The sequence below is a fragment of the Thermobia domestica genome, chromosome 10, assembly GCF_964235325.1.
Source record: "Thermobia domestica chromosome 10, izTheDome1.hap1.1, whole genome shotgun sequence".
Classification (NCBI taxonomy): Eukaryota; Metazoa; Arthropoda; class Insecta; order Zygentoma; family Lepismatidae; genus Thermobia; species Thermobia domestica.
Window position 1 is genome coordinate 24,716,071 of NC_137463.1, and position 21,699 is coordinate 24,737,769.

Below are 21,699 nucleotides of genomic sequence, written 5' to 3' on the forward strand. Positions count from 1 at the left end.
TCTTGTTACGCATGACCTACAATTTCACCACAATGAGCTATTATTAACTTTTTGACGACCACGCAGACGCGGCATGGCTTTGTTTCTCAAAATGAACGTATTGGTCGATATGCTGTCAACAACATGCACGGCGTTATTGCACATGCTTCTCGGTAATAATTATGTAGTCCCCCATACTTTTATCCCCCATAAATCAGGGATGAGGAACCTTTTTTTTTTTTTTTTTTTGTTTCAAAGGCCACATTGACATTGCCAATTTAAGGCCGCATATGATAATTTTGAACATATCTAACTTTGTACTTATTTCACAGTTATTAGAGTTATATTAAAACTTTAGGTGAAACTGTATAACATATTAAACAGATAAAGGAAATTTATCCGTTATTTAGTTTTCAGAAGTATATTTCATATTCCTTAATTTTACATGTTTTACAAGAGGCCTGTATAAGGCCGTATTTTATGACTCTGGAAGGCTGCAAGTTCCCGTACCTTCCCTTAAACAAACATTTCTGTTTCCACGATCACAAAAACTTAGTTTAGATTGTCTAAATTATATCGTCAACGACAATACCATTTTTACCTTACTTTAGAGTAAAATATTACAACGTTTGACCGATGAAGAATCGAAAAAAAAAAAAAAGAAACTCAGTTTATTTGAACTATGGTCTGTCAAATTCGTAGTCGGCTATCTTAACCATTAGAATATGACTATTTCGCCCTGAATGCGTTGTCATTGGTGTCTTTACTGCAGTCGAATTCTGTGTCTCCACTTAGGATCTGTGATATTTTTCTTTGTTTCATTCCTACTTTTGTATTTCATTTACGTTGTCCTCACTTATCTACACTACGCATTATTTATATTTACAACTTCTTCCGTAATGTCTTCCAAACTGACACTGCCTCTCTCAACATGTGGCGTTTATTTCATAGGTTGGTAATCCAAGTATAGTAAACATCACATTAGATAGCCATTAATTGAATTTTTCTCCCGAGCGTTAACGAAGAAACAAGTTATCACAAAATGATATCTTCTTCCACCGCTAATACACCTAGAAGAAAATTCGAGTAATGACTTTAGCTTGATAAGCGAAACAAGATTTCAGCATCATTGAACATGAAAATTTAATTAAACACTCTAAAATTGCATTTGTATCAATATATTGCACCATGCACACAAGGCGAGAGCACATATAAGGATCGACCACAAGTTACATTAACGTCAATGATACCCACAAATTTGGGAAGTACGTTTAATATCTATAATACTTACATTATTTATCGACATAGGTAATATCTCTAACAGTTATGTATATTAATGTTCTAAATGTATGTATCTATGTACGGATGCGTTGAGATTTTACATTTTGTATAATTGTACCAGCAGTGCTAAGAAAAAGGTTCCAAGTACGTTGCAGATTCTGGCGCCGAATGAAAGCAGTTTCCCGCGGATTCTCTCTTGTTCTCGCTGTTTGCGTGAGCTCCACTTACCAGATGACGTAATCACAGGTAGGGCTGTAATTGGCTGCCGTTGGTTGCCAAGGCCATAGCCACATCGTCTGCAGGATGTTGCTATCCGTGCGAGAATGCCTAGCGCTGTTGTAAATATAGCAGTCCTTTTTAAAATAAAAAGGAACTAAATTGTTTGAACTGGATACACCAAAAATAATGCATAAATGAGTTTATCACAAACAAAACTGTAGCGCTGCCTAATTTAATTCCCATATTTTCCATACTATTCGGTATAGGAATGCCAGACTTACAAATAGATATACATTTACTTGTTTGACAGATAGTGCGCCCAAATTATTATCTGTCTTCGTGATCAAAATGGTTCTTTCCACGTAGGAGACGATGCGCTTAATATAATTCTTAACTACACAGAATCTTTCAAATAATCACAGTCCAACCAATCTTGTGTAACAAAAGCAGAAGAAACAACAATTTCGGTAAAAGTATAAACTTACAAATAAAATCTTTATTTAAAAAAATAACTTAATTTTTTATTAATAATATAAATGCTTTGACGTAGACAATGACATTTTTTAATTACATAAAATACATTTTGATATACATCAGACATTTTGATGTCTATTCTTAATCTTTTATTTCTGTAATATAATAATATTTGAAAATTTTCCTTTACAACTTTTTTTCTTTCTTTTTACCACCATGATATTCAAGTAGTAAATATATATTCCACAAATCAATAACCAAAATCGAACCGTTTTCGAAGATTGCAGTACTATGAAAAAAATCAGCAAACACGCTTGATACTCTGTAGACTGTCATTAGAGAACGAAATGAAAAAGAAAAGTGGTCAACGTTTATTGTTAAGGACCACATAAAAACAAAACCTGACAAAACCAAATATTTATATTACAAGGGCTGTCCAGAAAGAAACAGATGTTTTGAAATAAAAAAAAAAAGGAACAGAGTGAACAAATCAAACTGAATTATATACATTTGGAAGGTATACTCTTAAGCTATTTTTCCAAATAATCGCCATACAAATTAAGGCACTTACCGTACCATACCATGGGGCAAGTTTATCAATACCGTCGCGGTAGAAATCTGCTGCCTGTGATTTCAACCACTGGCTTACACCTGCATGTAGTTCGGTGTCAGTATCAAAGCGTTGTATAGCGAGCAATGTCTTCATTGCTGGGAAGAGGTGATAGTTGCTCAGCGCCAAATCCGGGCTGCATGGTTGCTGATCGATCACTTCCAATCCAAAACCATCCAAGAGCTCTCAGGTACGCTTAGCCGTGTGTGGACGTACGTTATCGTGAAAAAACATCATCTTCGCGTTGTTTTCCCCGGCGCTTGCTTTGAATCGCGCGCCTTAACTTTCTCAGCGTTTCTCTAATACACACAAACACACACAATATCTCTCTAATACAAAACCTAATCTAGGAGAGCACCTCACAAGAGCCAGGAATTTCTATTACAGCGCACATTGTTACACGTTAAAGAAAGCACAGTAAGAACGTCACGGTCCTCACGCTACCACAACTGGAACGTACTGAGTGTGGCAACGTTCTGACACCAAGATGGCGATTCTAGCCCCGCCCACAGCCGCGATAGGCCAATACGTCTGGCACTTTCTGGACATCCCTCGTAATATTTTGTTACACTTTCGGCAATATATCATTGCCTTCATCAGACATGCTTCAGTTCAGAATATAAGTTCAAAGTAAAAGAAGAAAAGATAGAGGCAAGACAACTAATGTATTTGGTGTAACAAGATATTATGGGCAAGAAAGTTGAAAGAAACAGATAAGAAGGAAAGTGGCGGCAAAAGTGAAAGAAAATATGAACAGAAGAGTAGGAAATCTTAAAGAAAAAGGAGAGAAAGACCCTATGTCTGATGAAAGCAATGATACACTGCCGAAATTTTATCACAGATTACTGATATAAACAAACTGTTAATACGATAATGATCTATAGATAATTCAAAGTATAAATAAACTTACTTTATGCAGGTACTCGTCTTTAATGGTTAGATAAAACAAAGAGTATAAGAACTTTCTACATGTTAATTTTCATAAGTCTGCAAAGGAATAGTTTTCTGAATGACAGTATATTCACAAACACATACTAAGAAGAGTGATCAAACAATAGGTTTCGAAGAAGTTCTTGCCCGTGACAAGTCTACACAAGCTCTGGAAATACAGTACATTTGTTCAACTTAAGTTCTACACAGTATACGAGTATCTCGGTGATATGTCAATTATGATATTTTATATTTGATATCGCAGTCTTTCAAATGAAACAACCGACACTTAGGTTCCTATATTGAGAACATTTTCAATAATTTCTGTATAATAGGCAAAGTTGCTGTCACTGTAGACAATACGAATATAAATTTTGATGAGGTGGTAATGGTTATTAGTTTGAAATTCTGACCTGCGGTTGAGTAGGTACTAGTAATTTAATATAACAGAATTACAGTTGTAACAAACTTGTTCGTATAGTTGGTATTTACTGGGAAAAATGCTCTCTAAAAGGCCTGACAGTGAAATTAATTTACAACCTTTTGTTTTAGTTTGATTTAACAAAATATTGCAAACAAAAATATATTAAAACTACGGAACAAAGGAATGTTCCATACCAGCCCCCCTGGACCTTGGGACAAGGATTTCTAACTTCAAATTTTATTTACTTTTTGCGAGTGCTGCTACACATAGAATACTTAACTGTTATACATCTTGACAACGGTTTGAGTTCATCAACGCCTGCGAGTCTATAGCCCTTGACGTCACCACAGAAAAATACGGCAGTAATTGTTAGCCAAGACTTATTATCTGCTTGTTGTTATCGGAAATTGAAAGAGTTCAATTAGTTGAAAAATTATGGTAATAAACATTGGCCAGCAACTCTCCTAACCTTTACCTTTGCTTTACTTTATTGCAACTTTTATTTAATTAGTCAGTTCCGCACAATCAGCTATACTGCTTCTCAATTCAATTTATGTTTTAATTTCTATGTGTTTAATAGTCTGTTCTTTGCTCGTGTGTTTCACAAGTCATCCTTCGTAATACCTCTTTGAAAGCCAAATACATAGTTTTTATAGGATGTCGATATGTCAAGCCTGGAAGAAATGCAAAGCTTGAAATTCTTTCTACTTGACTGTTTTTTTAAGTTTCCTGCTTCTTGCTGAAGAATGCTCGGTTATGTCCTCTTGGAGCTAAGGACATGTGTATTGGTGACCATCAGGACAAGGAGTATTAACTACCTAAAAATATTTAATGGAACAAAAATATACTTTTTTTTCTTCTTGCAGGACTTTCGTTCGTACACCAACGATACTCTCAGAACGAGAACTTTTCTTTTATTGTGTGAGTTTGCGTGTCGCTGCTACAGGCACATGGTGCATTACAAAAGGCGATAGCTCACGGTAGTTTATTCTGTGAATCTGCTTTGCACAAAATGGGGCGTCAAAAGGAGTTAAGTAGTGATTTGAAGAAAGTGACCGTGAACCTTGCGGTAAAAGATAAATCACTTAGAAACATAGAAAAATTGTAAGAAAATCCCATTCAACTATTCAGTACATAGTTAATAAAGGCTCAAACAGGTATTTGCCCCGCTCAAAGGAAACTAAATAAGAGAAATGAATGAATGATTGTGAATAAGAAAAGAACACGAAAATCAGTGAACCGACACTCCATTCAGCAGTAAAAAAAAAAGTACGTAGAAAAGTAGTGTTGTGGAAAAACGGAAGCCATGGTAGACGAATAAGGAAAAAGCCATATGTTAGCAAGAAAAATCATCCTGCTAGACGTGTGTTTGCTGAGAGGCATCTAGATGATAGAAGTTTTGGGATCTTGTAATCTAGATCCTATTTCCCAAAGCAACAAGTCTTGTAGTTTTTTTTTCTTACAAGTAAAATATGATGTAGAAATTCTAGAATATTATCAGTAATGCTGATTCCTACAATTTGTCATTATTTCACAGTATATTATACAATTGTACAATATTTGATTTCCAAAAAATTTACTTTAGTATTACAAGACTAGTAATTTTGAGAAATAGGTCCCTGATCAGATGAGTCAAAAATAAATTTATATGGCTCAGAGGACATCACAAAAGTTTGGAGGAAACCTAATACGGACAATGATCCCATAAACGCCCCCACCCAACTATAAAACTTGGTGGGAAGTCTCTTATGATATGGAGCTGCATGTTCGTCAGAGGAGATGGGAATATGCACTTCACACATGGTATTATAGGTAAGTGGGATTATAACACAATTTTCGAACTGAGTGCGAAGCAGAGTGCCGAGAAGATCGGGATGCCAGCAAATTATGGTCTTCAACAAAACGATAGTAAGCATACGGCGTACATTATCAAAGAGTGGCTAATATGGAATGCTCCTCAACAATTGCAAACTCCTCCTCAATCCTATTAAGAACCTTTGGTCATATTTGAAAGAGCAAGTCTCCAAAGTCAACCTAACAAGTAAAGATGAACTTAAAAATGTTACTCAGAAAGCATGGGAATCGATTATGCCTTCAAGATGTAGGAAAGTGGTTCAATTAGTGAAGCGACGATGTGCTGCTGTAATCAAAGCCAAGGGCTACTCCACAAAGTGATAAATGGTACTGTACGTTGTTATTTTTTCAAGGCTTTTTTTCTGTATTTTTTTATTTACTTCTTTGAGGGTACGAACAAGTGTGTTGCAACAAACAAAAACGTCTCTTTGTTAAATCACATATGTTACAGTTGTTTTATAGGCTTACACACCGTCCGACAACTAAGTAATGAAACTGTTTTTCTTGTGACGCAACAGTGAATGCAATCTATAAACCAACACGTGCGTTTGAAAGAGTAATCCTTCCTCTACAATCTGGCAACTCCACATTGGTGCATGCGAAGCATGACCAGAAACATGAGCCATTTCCAACAGCCACTAAGAAGCCCTCGTCATACTAGCAGCATGGAGCAGAGAGGGAATATCAAATTCTGTGTTAAATTGGGTAAGAGTGCCACAGAGACTGTCGATTTGATGCGGAGAATATATGGGAATACGGAGAAACTTCGACTTCGGAAGTCAAAAGTGAAAACAATGCTCCTGTGTTTCTACGACAGTAAGGGTATTATTCATTATGAATTTGTACTAAAAGGTCACACAGTGAACACCCAGATTTATTTAAGTGTTTTGGAGCGTTTCATGAAGAGAATTCGTAGTGTTCGGCCTGAATACTCAGCCCCAGGTAGGTTCCTTATCCATGACAATGCACCTGCTCACCGGGCAGTATGTGTTCAGGAATATTTGGTCAGAAAGCAAGTGTGTGTTCCACAGAACCCTCTATTCTCTAGATATATCCCCCCTGCGACTATCTTCTGTTCTTTAAACTGAAGTTACCATTAAGAGGGCTTTTATTTATTTATTTTGACAATACCACAAAAGTTGCAGAGGTCGTTTTACTTCTTGCGTGATTGTGCCACTCGCTGCATTAATGCAGGAGGGGTGTATTTTGAAAAATAAATAGGTATTATTACATTTGTTTGGTCACAATAAAATCAATCTCATTACTTAATTGTCGGATGGTGTATGTTTATTTTTTCCCTTTATATATTGATAGTGTTCAACAGACACTTAAAAGGAAAAATTACAAGGCAATTTTTATCAGTAAAGTCCCAGTGTAGGAACAAGTCTTATTACATACGGTGTATAGAATAAATCAGTCTTTTTTTTTAAACTAGTAATTCTATTCTTCTCACAAAAAATAATTTTAGGTAACTCTACTACTCAGTCAGTGTCCTTGTATTATTAATCCCCCAATGCAACCTGTTTTCCAAGTATGTATATCGAACATATCGAAATGCCAGGATTTTTTGTCAACGGTACGATAGCATTTTGTGGTATCACTGTCAGCATAAGCATACAATTCAAATAATTTGCCCACATTAAGACGAACTGGTTTTGGAAAATAAATCTTTGTTAAAGATACAGTGTTTTCGTCAATAATGCTTACTTGAAACTTATGGTTTTCAAGATCCAGCTTATGTTCTATGACTTCACTGGAATCACAAAAGGTTTCCAACGTAATCGTAATTGTCTTTTCAGGACGCTGGATTCTGGCATTACTGGCACCAACAAATGTGCTACTAATTGCACCGGCACCGAATGAATTACTAATGGCATTAGTGGCACCTAAATTGCTATTAATGGGACTACCAAATTTGAAATTAATGGCACTACCAAATGTACTACTAATGCTATTACTAACACCAAATGGATTTGGACCAAGTGCCACCGTTCCTTGGGGTCGTTGAGAACTCGAAGTATTTTGCATAATTATTAAGAGACCAAGCAACATAACGTCATTGTATGTCCTAAATATGATTTTATATTCCGGTTCGTCTCCTCCATACTTCACTAACTTACCACACCAATTGACTGTTCTCTCATAAGCACGTCGAGCATTGTTTTTACTGAAGATATCAGGTAAGGAATATGTTAAAGGACGTACTATGCATTTAGAAACAATAATTTTCTCTTCGGTAGTTAACAAATCTGAAACCATAACAACTTCTTGAAACTCTTCAGGTGTGAAAGAAAGGAATCGAATTTTTCCTATTATTTCTTCGTCTACCTTTTCCCTCAGATTAGTATGACTGGGAGACAAGTCTTGTTTAGCACACTGATGTTCTGCCCATTTCTCTACACCACTGAAAAGTACAGCTTCGTTCCTCACATTTAAATGATCCAAGTCAAGAAGTTCTGACAAAGTTTCACGGCTTAACTGGATAAAGCTTGGATCTTCTATCAGTTGCTGTGTTTCTGATTTTAAAACCTAACAGAAACGAAACAAATAAACAAACATTTAGTTCAGTCAAAACAAACATGGCGGAAGCCGGTATTAGAACAAGACAATGGTTCTTGTCTTAGAATATTACTATTCTTATTAGTGTCAGTGTGGTAGTACAGTGATAGTGTGTGACCTATGATTCGATTCCCCTGTAGGGTATGCTATCTACAATGCAATAAACAGTATATGCTTCTTCTTCCTAACGGGACTGGGCAATAAGCCCCTACAACTCCATCATAAATAGGGACGTAATTATTTTATAAACTACTTAGTGAACCTTCGCCAATATAACGCTAATAGCTCTTACAATCTTTCGTTAACCATATTTAAGAATTGCAAAATGGAATAAGAGAGAAAACACATAATGACGATGATTGTTTATTTACATAAGTTATACATACAACAAAAGGGAATCTGTTGGTCACTACTGCTTATCTGCTAAACCAGGGTCAAAGTCTGTGTGTCATAAAAGTTAGTTTAACAGAGTTTAATTTAATAATATAGATTCTGTCCGACTTACAAAGATCATCATATTAGCAAAGTGATTTGAAGTAATACGCCAGGCATAAGATAAGCCTTGGGCTATATCGCTTAGAACTGTCTTAAGACTGAATGTATCATTTATGCATTGAATTCCATTACTGGCTACTTACATGTTTCGGCCTCGTCTTGGAAGTCAGCTTCTGGTCTCATATTCATACCACACGATAATGAGTTTAATCACGCACTAATTATAGGTACTGTAGTTCACTGGATGCATCACGTCTTCCTCTTCCAAGCCCAGAGCAGCGATCAGAATGCAAGCCCACAGCAAACATCTTGGTATGGCTACGGAGTTGGGATTGAACTTTGGACCTCTAAGGATAGCATCAGTGGTAGCCCTTAGCAAACCTCTTTGCGTGCCTATATAGAGTTGGATGGATCTCAGGACCTCTGAGATAGGCAATAGTCACGGCCCACAGCAAACCTCTTTGCGTGGCTTATGGAGCTGGATATAATTGGATTGAACTCTGGGCCTCTCTCTTTCGAAATCGAGGCAGTCTGTTAATCAAGAACTCCTCGGCGAACGTGCAGCACCTTGACCTACCCTCCGAGAACGACCCTCCTGACCTCAAAACCCGAAGTTTAAATACTGCTTGTTGTTCTTGGTTTTTCAGGTCACGAACTACTTTCTGTAACTAAATTTTACTTGGAAAGTTAATTTTTAGCTTGTGTTCCGTGTCTTAAATGCAGCCACGGAAACTCTTCCAACGGTTTCTTGTTGACTTGTAGGAAAACACAGGTTTATTTTGTTTAATATTAGAAGTAAAGTTTTTATATTTTTTTTTCATTCTTTCAGTGTATATTGTCCTGATCCTAGGTGATCATTACAGTATAAAGAAACTTATTCATATATCAATACTATCCACTACGGCTAATTTACTTTTGTCATTGTGCTACCACACGACAGATACCTCTATTGAAGAATTATTGTGGCTGTGAAAGGGTACCCAATGGTGAAATCTCTCGTGATCGTCTTGGTCCTACCGAAAATGAGGCTTCCTCAAATTCTCCAATCACATGAAGAAATGTCAAGAGTTGTAGACTGGAGGGGCCGAGCCTTCCAATGGCGTACTGTTTCCTATGCAGAATGTAGAAGACCACAACTTTGAATCTTGATGTTCTGCCGCAACGATGCTGAATTAGCGATTGACAGTAACGATCGCATAATATGAGCCTAAGTCGCAGTAACGAACTATAGCGTCATTTTACTGACTTTTGCCAAGTCTTACTTCACTATTCTTTTACAACTATACTATAACTATATATATGTAGGGTGTCCCAGGAGGAAGGGGCAATATTTTGGGAAATGATAGTATGTGTGATTCTAAGCAAAAAAATTCATATGAATATGGGTCCTAATCTCAACGGTTTGAGAGCTACAGGTTGTAAACCATTTTTGACTTCATGCTGCTTACTGCTCACAATGTATATACTCTACAGAGGTGAGACATAGCAGATTTAAAAGATTATGGAATTGCCTTTCCAACGGTATGCAACATGTTGCAGTGGTGTTTTTGAAAGGGAAATTTCGGAATCAGTTTTGCCATCCAATTCCCTTACATCATCTTAACTTTCTATCAATAACCTTGGTATTCTATCGCGTATTCAAAAAATGGCGCCCACTGTAAAAGGCAGAACTATCTCTGTTTTACATCTGCATATCGTAATGCAGATTAGTGCACATTTGCATATCAAAATAGTTCTTCTGACCTATGATGTTCAGAATTAATTGCTATATTTGATATAACAATTTAAGGAATTATGTATGTACAGCTCAGTGACACACGATAGTAACATTATAAATAAATAGTATTGTGTACTACTATGTATTTTATGTAAATAATAGTCAATGCTTCGTATTGGACGATAATGAATAGGAGGAGATATTTAAGTTTTTCAATTACTTTGCTATTAGTGAAGAAAATAGAAGTGGCCCCTCTAGACCTCAATACAAAAAGCACAATTTAGATATTGGTAAGAGAATTTTTAATAACTTGCTTAATAACTTTTCACTCATGATCGAATAATATAAGCAGTTAAACGGGTTGAATTTGGTAATGATAGACTTTCTTTTATTACTCTTAAGAGTCCGGTGGTGTGATATTATTGTTCTAAATGTACATGTCCCAACAGAAGATAAGGAGGATGTCATAAAAGACAGTTTTTACGATGTAGAACGGGTATTTGACCAGCTCCCGCGATACTATATGAAAATTCTATTAGAGGATTTCAATGCGAAGGTAGGACGAGATATTTTCAAACCGATTATAGGGAATGAAAGTCTGCATAAGGAAATAATGACAACGGCATTAGACTCGTTAACATCGCAACATCCAAAAACCTTATCGTAAAGAGTACAAAATTCCCACATCGCGATTTGGATCTTACTAGATGAAACACACATAAACAGATTGATCACATTTTAGTAGATAGAAGAAGACAGTCTAGCATAATCGATGTTCGGTCGTTCAGAGGAGCTGAATGTGACATTGATCACTACCTGGTAGCAGCGATAATAAAAGAGTGAGATTATAGTTGAATAAAAGATATATTCAACACCTGACAACGAAAAAGTTTAAACTTAAAAAATATTAGAGGTGAGCTAGGCGAGGGGAAATACCAGATTGGAGTGTCCAATAGATTCTCGGTTTTAGAAGGTTCGGAGTTCACTAGTGTTGAGGATACTTGGGTTGAAATTAGGGATGACATTAAGATTTCAGCAAAAGAAAAATCGAAGCACATGGAAGTACACAGGAAAAAACCATGGTTCAAGCAGAAATGCATTAAAATTGCAGATAAGAGAAAACAAACAAAACTGCGTTGGCTACAAAATCCGAACGATATAAATACACAAATTTTCGTTGACATCAGGCGGGAAGCTTCCAAAACTTTTTAGAACAAAGAAACGCGATTTGCTGAAAACTAAAATTAATAAACTTGAAGATAACAGTAAAAACAAAATCATTCAGGACATATGTAAAAGTATCAACAAAGTTTAGAAAGGCTATCAACCTTGCGTTTATATATTCAAGAAAGCCGACGGAACAATTCTTACTGACACAGACAAAATCTTCAATACTTGGAAAGATTCCTGTAATGATTTACGTTAACACGCAGCCAAAAACTAATGTTCGTGGAAAAGCGAAATGCACACAGCAGAACTGTAAATAGAAATCGCTATAAAGAAATTAAAGAAACACAAATCTCCGGGTCAGACGAAATTCCGGCTGAGTTAATTTTAGCTGGAGGGGGAAAATTGTGGAACAAGATACACAAATTTATTCTACTTATCTGAAACAAGGAGGAATTGCATCAAGAGTGGAAAGAATCAATCATTACTCCAATTCACAAGAAAGGTGACAAAACTGACTGTAATAATTATCAAGGTATCTCTCTTCTGTCAACATCTTATAAAATCCTCTCAAACATTCTATTAGCAAAATTGATTTCATACGCAGATGAAATTATTGGAGATTATCAGTGGGGGTTTATATGAAATCGATCAACTATCGTTCAGATATTTACCATTCGACAAATACTTGAAAAAAATGGGAATAGAAGATCCCGGTACATCAATTATTGATTTTAGAAAGGCCTACGATTCGATTAGGGAACTATTGTACAACATTCTTACAGAATTTAGAATACCGAAAAACCTAGTTATATTAATTAAGATTTCTTTAAATGAATCTCAAAGTAAAGTCCCAATAGCAAAGTCCTTGTCCACGAGCTTACACGTTGAAAATGGCCTTAAACAAGGAGATGGGTTGTCGCATTTATTATTCAACTTTGTTCTGAAGTACGTTATAAGGAAAATCAAAGACAGCATTCAGGACCTAGAACTAAGTGGTATTCACCAGGTTATGGCGTATGCTGATGACATGAATCTGAAAGGATCTCGTAGAAATAGGAATACAAAGTAGAAATTGGATCCAATTGGCTAAGGGCAGAAGTTAATGGATGCAGCATTGAACATCCGGGTTTCATAGGCCATAAAGTTTAGCATATCCCCCTTCTAACCCTGAAGTTTCAGTTTTTCTTTTTCTTTTTTTTTATGCATTCGTTATTACAACTTTTTAAATGAACATGATGATAATTTTTGTTTTGGAAGATACCAATTTAATAACCTCAGGTAGTTCTTTGCTAACTTATTTCTCACGGACATTATATTACAATCACAACTAAACAATGAATATCATAAATAAAAGCATACGTACCTGTAAACTGATATCTTTTAACTTTGAGTTATTAAGAAGTTTTGCAAATTCGTAGACATGAATAACTGAGGTGAAATTGATCTTTTCCTCTACATATTTAATGCATTCGTCCATCAAGGATGATATACAGTATTTGTTTGCAACGTACATCAAATCACATGCCTCAGACATATCAGTTAGAGCATCTTTAAAACAACCACAGTACATCCATCTTTAAAGATATGTTAAAAAAAAAAAGAAAGAAATGTTATCAGATTGCGTTGAAAGCTACAATTAGACAAGTAACACCCTTCCTAACTGTATATAAAACTACATGAACTCACTCACTGACATAAAATAACGGGTACTTCCAGTTGACGTGGAAAGTTGAAATTTGGCATGATTGTAGCTTTCCGGAACCTACCCACACAGAAATTGCCAAAAGTTTTTTTCTTAATGTTTAGAAGGTCTAAAGGGGGGTGAAGAAATACCCCATGTTATTTAAATCGGCCTTATTTTTTTTATCCACAAATTCACGTTTTAGATACTTGGAATTGGAATAAAAACTTGAAATTCGGTATGTTTGTACGATTTTTTATAGAATTATTTAAGAAAATCACTAAAACTAAGAATTTAGAACCTTAGGGTGGTTTTATGGGGAACTAAAAAAACTTCCCCATGTTATTTATATGGGACATCATCTACACCCCGAAATTAATGGGCACTTTCTGTAGGGCTACAATGATTGAATTTGGTATGATTGTAGCTTTTCGAAAGTAGCCCACAAGAAAATTGCCAAAAGTGATTATTTTTAATTTTTAGGGAGTCTAAAGGAGGATGAAGAAATTCTCCATGTTATTTAAATAGTAGGGTAGGCCGAAAAAAAATTTTTTTTTGAATTTCGATTGGCCGGGTTGCGGAAAAGTTGCCTCGTGTTAGTGGTAGTCAACACACAAAATTAGGATTTTTTGGTCAACCCCTTCCTTTGCCTCATCAGACTTGAATATTTTTACAGCTGCAGCTATGCAACCCGCAAGACGCTACGAAGAAAATTTTACGCACAGCTATAACCTTTCGTTCTTTTTCACACTGAAGCGCTCTGAGGCCGAAAATAAAACGCAAGATAAAAGTGAGATGCGATATTATACCTATGTGGTTAAAAATTATAATCAATTAGGCGAAGAAATTGTATTGATGTTTTCAAAACACATTATGAATATAGGTCATGAAAAATTGTTGATAAACCTTCCCTTGTATCTCTTAGCTCGCCTTGGCACATACTCTCCAAAACTCCCCAGAACCCACCACGAGGAGCTGGTCTGACCTGACAAAATAGTGTTAAAAGATTTGAGTAATGATCAGCAATACCTTTTGGACATTTGTCGAGCCGTTTCAGAAGGTTTGTGTCCGCCAGACCTTCTGAAGGAAAACCCTGGACCAATTGTCATGTCCCGATGGTTAATGACAGCTTCTCGCATTCTCCGATTATATATTTGCACCAAAGATCCCGAAGAAGCATTTCGTTGGCTTGCACAATATGTCAGCAAAGTATTTACACAAGTTTGGTTTGAAATAAAGCGAAATTCTTTTCTCTCTCACCAACGGGACGCGACACTTGTGGCTACTTGCTCGATCTGCATCCTTTCTTCCAGAGGAATTACGAAGAATCCTGTATATTGTGATTAGCTGCAGCGCTTACTTTGCCCATCCGGAAAACTTGTTGTTGGCAATGATCACCGACAGGAACCAGAACCTCAAGTTTTAGGAGGTAGAAGAATAAAAAAGAGCATCGACAAAGAAAGAGATCAAGTCTACGTGAATTTGTTCCGAAAGTAAACTAACGCAAGTAAATATCATGAGATGATTGATTGTTTCTCAACGGATATCACCAAGCCACCATTAACAAGAGAATTTTCTTCGAGCCAGATAGAAGAAAATATTATAACGATGGCTACAGCTTCTGAGGAAATTAGATGTTTCTCGTGCCATACGCAAGTGGTGGAGAGGATGATAAAACTAGTTACAGAAGCGTCAACATTAGTGTGTGGAGCGGATCGAAGAGAAGGCTTTATTATGGCAAAATTAGAGTCTCGAAGAAAAAATGCAAAAATTGAACTCCCAGCAGGACTATCAAATGTAAATGAGCCAAAAAACGGAAGCAAGTTGGTGGGCGGGTGGAACTCAATTTGCAGACACCTCCTCGTGGTGGGTTCTGGGGAGTTTCGAAGTGTAGGTGCCAAGACGAGCTAAGAGATACAAGGGAAGGTTTATCAACAATTTTTCATGACCTATATTCATAATGTGTTTTGAAAACATCAATACAATTTCTTCGCCTAATTGATTATAATTTTTAACCACATAGGAACAATATCGCATCTCACTTTTATCTTGTGTTTTATTTTCGGCCTCAGAGCGTTTCAGTGTGAAAAAGAACGAAAGGTTATAGCTGTGCAGCACAATTTTCTTCGTAGTGTCGTGCTGGTTGCATTAAGTTTCATGAGGCAAAGGAAGGGAATGACCAAAAAAAAAAAAAAAATCCAAATTTCCTGTGTAGACGACAACTAACACGAGGCAACTTTTCCACCACCCGGCCAATCGAAAATTAAAACAAAAATGGCTGTGGAGCACAATTTTCTTCGTAGTGTCGTACAAAATGCAAAATATTCAAGTTCGATGAGGCAAAGGAAGGGGTTGACCAAAAGATTCCAAATTTTGTGTGTTGACTACCATTAATACGAGGCAACTTTTCCGCAACCCGGCCAATCGAAATTCTAAAAATAGTTTTTTCGGCCCACCCTATTAAATAGGCCTTCTTTTGGACCTATAAATTTATGTTTTAGGTACTTAAAATTGGAATAAAAACTTGAAATTCGGTATGATTGTACATTTTTTATACGATTATTTAACAAAATCACTAAAAATAAAAATTTCCAACTTTAGGATGGTTTTATGGGGAACTGAAAAATATTCCCCATGTTATTTATATGGACATCTTCCACCCCTAAAATTAATGGGTACTTCTACTGGGGCTACAATGATTAAATTTAAATGATTGTAGATTTTCGTGACTAACTCACAAGAAAATTGCCAAAAGTGAATATTTTTAATGTTTAGGGGGTCTAAAGAGGAGATGAAGAAATTCTTCATGTTATTTATATTTAAATAGGCCTTTTTTTTTATACCTATAAACTTATGTTTTAGGTATTTGCAATAAAAACCAGAAATTCGGTACTTGTACGCTTTCTATAGGATTATTTAACGAAATCATTAAAAATAAAAATTTTCCAAATTTAGGGTGGTTTTATGGGGAATTGAAAAATCTTCTCCATGTTATTTATATGGGACATCTTCAAAATTATTGGGAACTTCCTGTAAGGCTACAATGATTAAATTTGGCATGATTATAGCTTTTCGAGACTAACCCGCAGGAAAATTGCCAAAAGTGAATATTTTTAAATTTTAAGGGGGTTTAAAAGGGGGATGAAGATTTTCCATGTTGTTTGAATGGGTTTTTTGACCTAGAATCTCGTGTTTTAGGTACTTGAATTGGAATAAAAATTTGAAATTCGGTACTTTTACGTTTCCTATAGGATTATTTAACAAAATCACTAAAAATAAAAATTTTCAACTTTAGTGTGGTTTTATGGGGAACTAAAAAATGTTGCCTATGTTGTTTATTCCCCATGGGACATCATCTACACCCAAACATGTTTAGGCACTTGGAGCAGGATTAGAATGTCGAAATTTGGCATGATTGTAGCCTTCCGGGACTAACCCACAGAAAAATTGCCAAAAGTGAATATTTTCTCATTTTTAGGAATTAAAAGGGCGTTTTTTTTTTGGGGGGGGGGAGGGGATACAAAATCTTAACTTTTAGGTAGTTGAAATAGGTAAAGAAACTTGAAATTCGGTTTAAGAGATGCAAGGCCATAGGTCGAGCAAACGAGGTCTGGGGGGAAGGGGGTGCATAGTTTTACGACGAAGATTGAATAAACCTTATACTAGAGAATGTTACTGAACTTGTGCACGAAATTTGGAAATTTCTTTCTGAAACGGTAAATTCAATTTGGTAGGCTCTGCAAACACACGAAGACGCTCAATGTAAAGAATGTAAAGGCATAAAATTTGGTTTAATGAACAGAATACGAATACACACTTAGCACTTGCATAACTTTTGGAAATTCCATTTCCAGAGAAGGGAGAACGGGTTAGTTTTGCTATTGTTTAATGTTTCTTCCTTAATTATTAACACAATCTATAGAATTAAGTCTATAGAGTACAGGACCTTTTAATACAGAATGACTCTAAACTCTTTATCCGATATCAAATTTATTACTAGTTTATTTTTTCTTAACCGAACAGAACAAAAACCTGAACTTTTCTTCTTAAGTTCTGTTTTAATTTGTACCGAATTCCGTATTATTTTTCGCGAAAATAATTCTGTGTGATTCTTATAATTTATTAATTTATTTATAATAGTCCTCTACAGAGCCAGACTCAATTTACAGAGGAACATAGGTATTGTCATATAATTTCATATGAAATATATATATTGAAAGAAAGAAAAAAAGATTACACAGATCACCCAGAACATTATGACCACCTACCTGCTATCGACATAAAACCCGTCCAAGCGATAGCAGGGTCACCTGACGAGGAATACCTGTAGTCAAACACGGGAAGGCGCGCGATCTATCTGAGTTTGACCAAGGGCAGATTGTAATGGCCCGGAGACTCGGCACGAGCATTTCGGAAACTGCACGACTTGTCGGGTGTTCGAGGAGTGCTGTGGTGAGTATCTTCAATAAATGGCGAAACCAAGGTGAAACGACGTCCAAACGCCGAGGAGTTGGGTGGCCCCCTCATTACAGATGTCAGACGTCGTAGGCTGGGCAGTCTGGTAAAACGTGACAGGCGGCGAACTGTGGCGATACTAACATCAGACTTTAATTCTGGGCAGAGTACAAGTGTGTCTGAAGACACAGTACACCGAACACTCCTAACGATGGGCCTCCGCAGCTGATGTCCCATCCATGTGCCAATGTTAACACGACGATATCAGCAACTACGACTGAAATGGGCACGTGACTATCGACAGTAGAATGTGGCGCAGTGGCAGAGCGTTGCATGGTCTTATGAGTCCCGATGCCTTCTTCATCATGTCGATGCGAATCCGTCGTTTTCCAGGGGAACAGCTTTTTGACACTTGTACTGCGGGACGGAGACAAGCTGGAGGCGACTTAATTATGCTCTGGGGAACATTCACGTAGGCATCCATGGGTCCAGTGGAGCTCGTGCAAGACACCATGATGACCGAGATTTATCATACACTTGTTGCAGACCACGTATACCCCTTCATGACGACTATATTTCTCAACGGCAGTGACATTTTTCAACAAGATAATGCGCCATGTCACAAGACCAGGAGTGTGATGGAGTGGTTCGAGGAACACAGTGGCGAGTTCCAATCGATGTACTGCACTCCCTACTCGCCGGATCTGAACCCAATCGAACATCTCTGGGATGTGATTGAACGTACCGTCAGAGCGCATCAACCCCCTCCTCCCCGGAATTTACGGGAATTAGATGACCTCTGTGTGCGGATGTGGTGCTAACTCCCTCCAGCGACCTACAAAGACCTCATTGCTTCCATGCCAAGATATGTCGCCGCTGTTATCCGTGCCAAAAGTGGATATACTGACTATTAGGTAGGTGGTCATAATGTTCTGGCTGATCACTGTACATATAACGAAGGAGAAAAATACAAGTTACATAATAAAACAAAACTGAAATATTAGTAGTATAAATATTTAAAAAAATGAAAAATAGTCTCCAGTATAGGTTCAAAATTCTTACTTCTTACTTAATTGTTATTCCATACTTAATGTTTCTTTAAAAATTATTTACGCAAATATGTAGAGATAAGATAACAGAAGTTAAGATCCAGAACTAGTGAAACCAACTGACTGAAATTTTTACAAACTTTACCTATGAATGACTTCTGGTGGGTTGTCTTAAATTTAAAGAAAGGACTTTTACACTTACCTTAACCAAGCATAAAAATAGTTAGCCGAACTTAATTATGATTCTCACATGAATTCTAACGAACACTCGGATAAATGTTTCGTACGAAATAACTTTAAATGTTTTATTTTTAGCAATTAACTTACAACAGAAAAATATCATACTCCTTCCCTCATCCACAACTTCACACAGAAACACTCACAAGCAATTGCTTTTTTTTCATACACAAAACTAAATGATTTCCTTCAGATAAACACATTTTCACGTTTTACTTCTACTAAACATGCAGTTTCTTTCCTGTCTTCACTCTTCGATGCACAAAATTTTTAATTTTTCCACATTTTGTGCTGAAGGTTGGTTGGATTAAAAGGACAAGTTTTGCCGATAGATGTGACTACAGTCTTCGTATCTCTTTTATGTATTTTTTACCTTTCACGAAAATTCACGATTTCTCTTACATATTTCAACCTAGAGACTCCAAATTTTTAGAGAAGGAACTTCATAACCTAGCGAAGGCAACAATCCGTGCCGATTTTTTATTTAGAATTTTCTTCATTGTTGGAATGGTTTGATTGTTGAAATGGATATTCAGACCTTGAACAATATAAGTTTCAACAATGAAGAAAATTCTAAGTAAAAAATCGGCACGGATTGTTGTCTTCAGTAGGTTATGAGGTTCCTTCTGTAAAAATTTGAAGTCTCTAGGCTGAAATTTGTAAGAGAAATCGTGAATTTTCGTGAAAGGTAAAAAATACATAAGAGAGATACGAAGTCTTTAGTGACATCTACCGGCAAAGCTTGTCCCTTTACATCAACCTGAAAGATCTTGCTTTCTCACTGTCACCACGCTATTCTACTCCGAGAAAAATCTTTCAGAGTCTACGTTCGAGGCAGGAATTAATATTGTTAGAATAGCGTAAGCAACAAACAGTTTCAAGTGGACTCAGATTTTTTCACATGGTTTACATTTTTTTTCTCTCGAACAATTCCTTCACAATAGCTTTTAGAGAAACACAGGGTTTCGCTAGGTCTTGAGGTTATCTTGGGACACTAGAATTTTAAAAGAATATTATTAATTTACGATTTTGTTCGTATATTAAGTAAAATTCTATGTTATTCTAACGAATTGTCCATACTTGCGAGCAAAAATCCCTTTAGATGTAAGATTTAGTTTGCTTTACGCAATTTTTCGTTATTATTTAAAACGGGACATACAGGTTTCTAGCTGTAGTTAAAAACAGCTAATCGTATTTCAATGAAACGCCTACCGTTGGAAAGGGGTGCTCAACTTTCGTTTGGTTGGTGAGAGATGTCGGTAATGTATAGGAGAGACGTGCACTAGTGACATTTTGCATCAATCATCAGTCAACTCGCTAACTAACATCGGTGCTCTAAAGTATGGGAAAAGTTGGACTATTGACTTGATATGTTCCGTACGGTTGGAAGCCATATTGAATATTGGTAAACTGAAACCTTGATGTACGTACTACTATTTTGCATTCAGTAACAAATCTGTTTCGTTTTTCTTTACAGTCAACACAGCCCTTTGAAACTGGGTATGTGTATATAGGTATCGATGTAATATGTGTATGAACTTGAAGAAAACTCCCTCTTTCAAACTGTAGGCGTTCTCAAGCTATAACACTTTGAAAAATGAAATGAAATATTTGAGTTTTACGTCCCACGGTTATGCCGGTTAGGCATAAAGGAGACGGTGATGATGAGAAATGAATGAAATGGTGGAATGAAGAAAGTGGGAGGAAACGGGAGAACCCCGAGAAAACCCACGAGCACGGTCTTTGTCCACCACAAAGTCCACACGGCGCGAGCTGGAATCGAACCAGGGACCCCAAGCACCGGAGGTGAACGCTCTAGCACTGAGCCACCGCGCCCCCTATAACACTTTGAAATCGAATGTAAACTTATAGGGGAAGTCTGTATATAGTAGAATACGGACATCTTTGTTCAATTCCATGAATTACGGAAATTCCACCCAGTAGTTAATAACTAAGTACAGTTTTATGCTTTCGCTGGAAAACAAAGAGCCAACGTATTTACGTAACCTTTTACTTAAGACAAATACACCTCTTCAATTTGATATCAACCTCCTAACTGCGTTTTCTAACAACTGATGGAACGAAAAACAGTTAAACGAGATGCACGAAACCTTCCAAACACTATGTTTTACAGTGTAGAATTTTATTTTGTCACGGAACCCATTCATCTCCGCGAAAGCATAGAGGAAACTCTGTCAAGACCACAATGTGGGGAAGGTTCTTGTCTGTCATCCCTACGCAGAGCCTGCCTTCTAGTGAATGTAATGCAAAACGCTTTACTCCATTGTTTACTATTTCCAGGTTGTACTGAGCCTCGAGTGAGTTACCCACTGCAGCAGTCAGTATGTGGCTTTTTAAAATTGTTTATGCATGCAAAAGCATCTACATAACTGTAGCACTTGTGTGACTGATGCATTGGTGTTTACCCTCTGTATTATTCTGAATCCCTCAAGGATGTACAAAATGGAGTTCTGCTCAGTTTCAATCGAATAAACTTCAGTTTTATGAGCATGACGCAAATATTCCGGTCGCCATGGCGACAATATACGAGTCTGTCGCCTTGTA

The 21,699-nt window shown here is 36.6% G+C and overlaps 1 protein-coding gene across 2 annotated transcripts in view; it reads right to left on the reverse strand.

Annotated features, from left to right (window-relative positions):
- Positions 1-1,236: 1,236 nt before the first annotated feature.
- The window catches only part of LOC145662378 (kelch-like protein 40a), a 44,223-nt gene continuing 23,760 nt past the window's right edge, over positions 1,237-21,699 (reverse strand). For both annotated transcript variants that reach the window (XM_081727894.1, XM_081727895.1), the window contains exons 4-5: positions 13,076-13,286; positions 1,237-8,300 (exon numbers count right to left, since the gene is read on the reverse strand). In XM_081727894.1, coding sequence (XP_081584020.1) covers positions 7,257-8,300; positions 13,076-13,286 — 1,255 coding nt within the window. In that variant the 3' untranslated portion in view covers positions 1,237-7,256. The remainder of the gene's footprint in view (positions 8,301-13,075; positions 13,287-21,699) is intronic.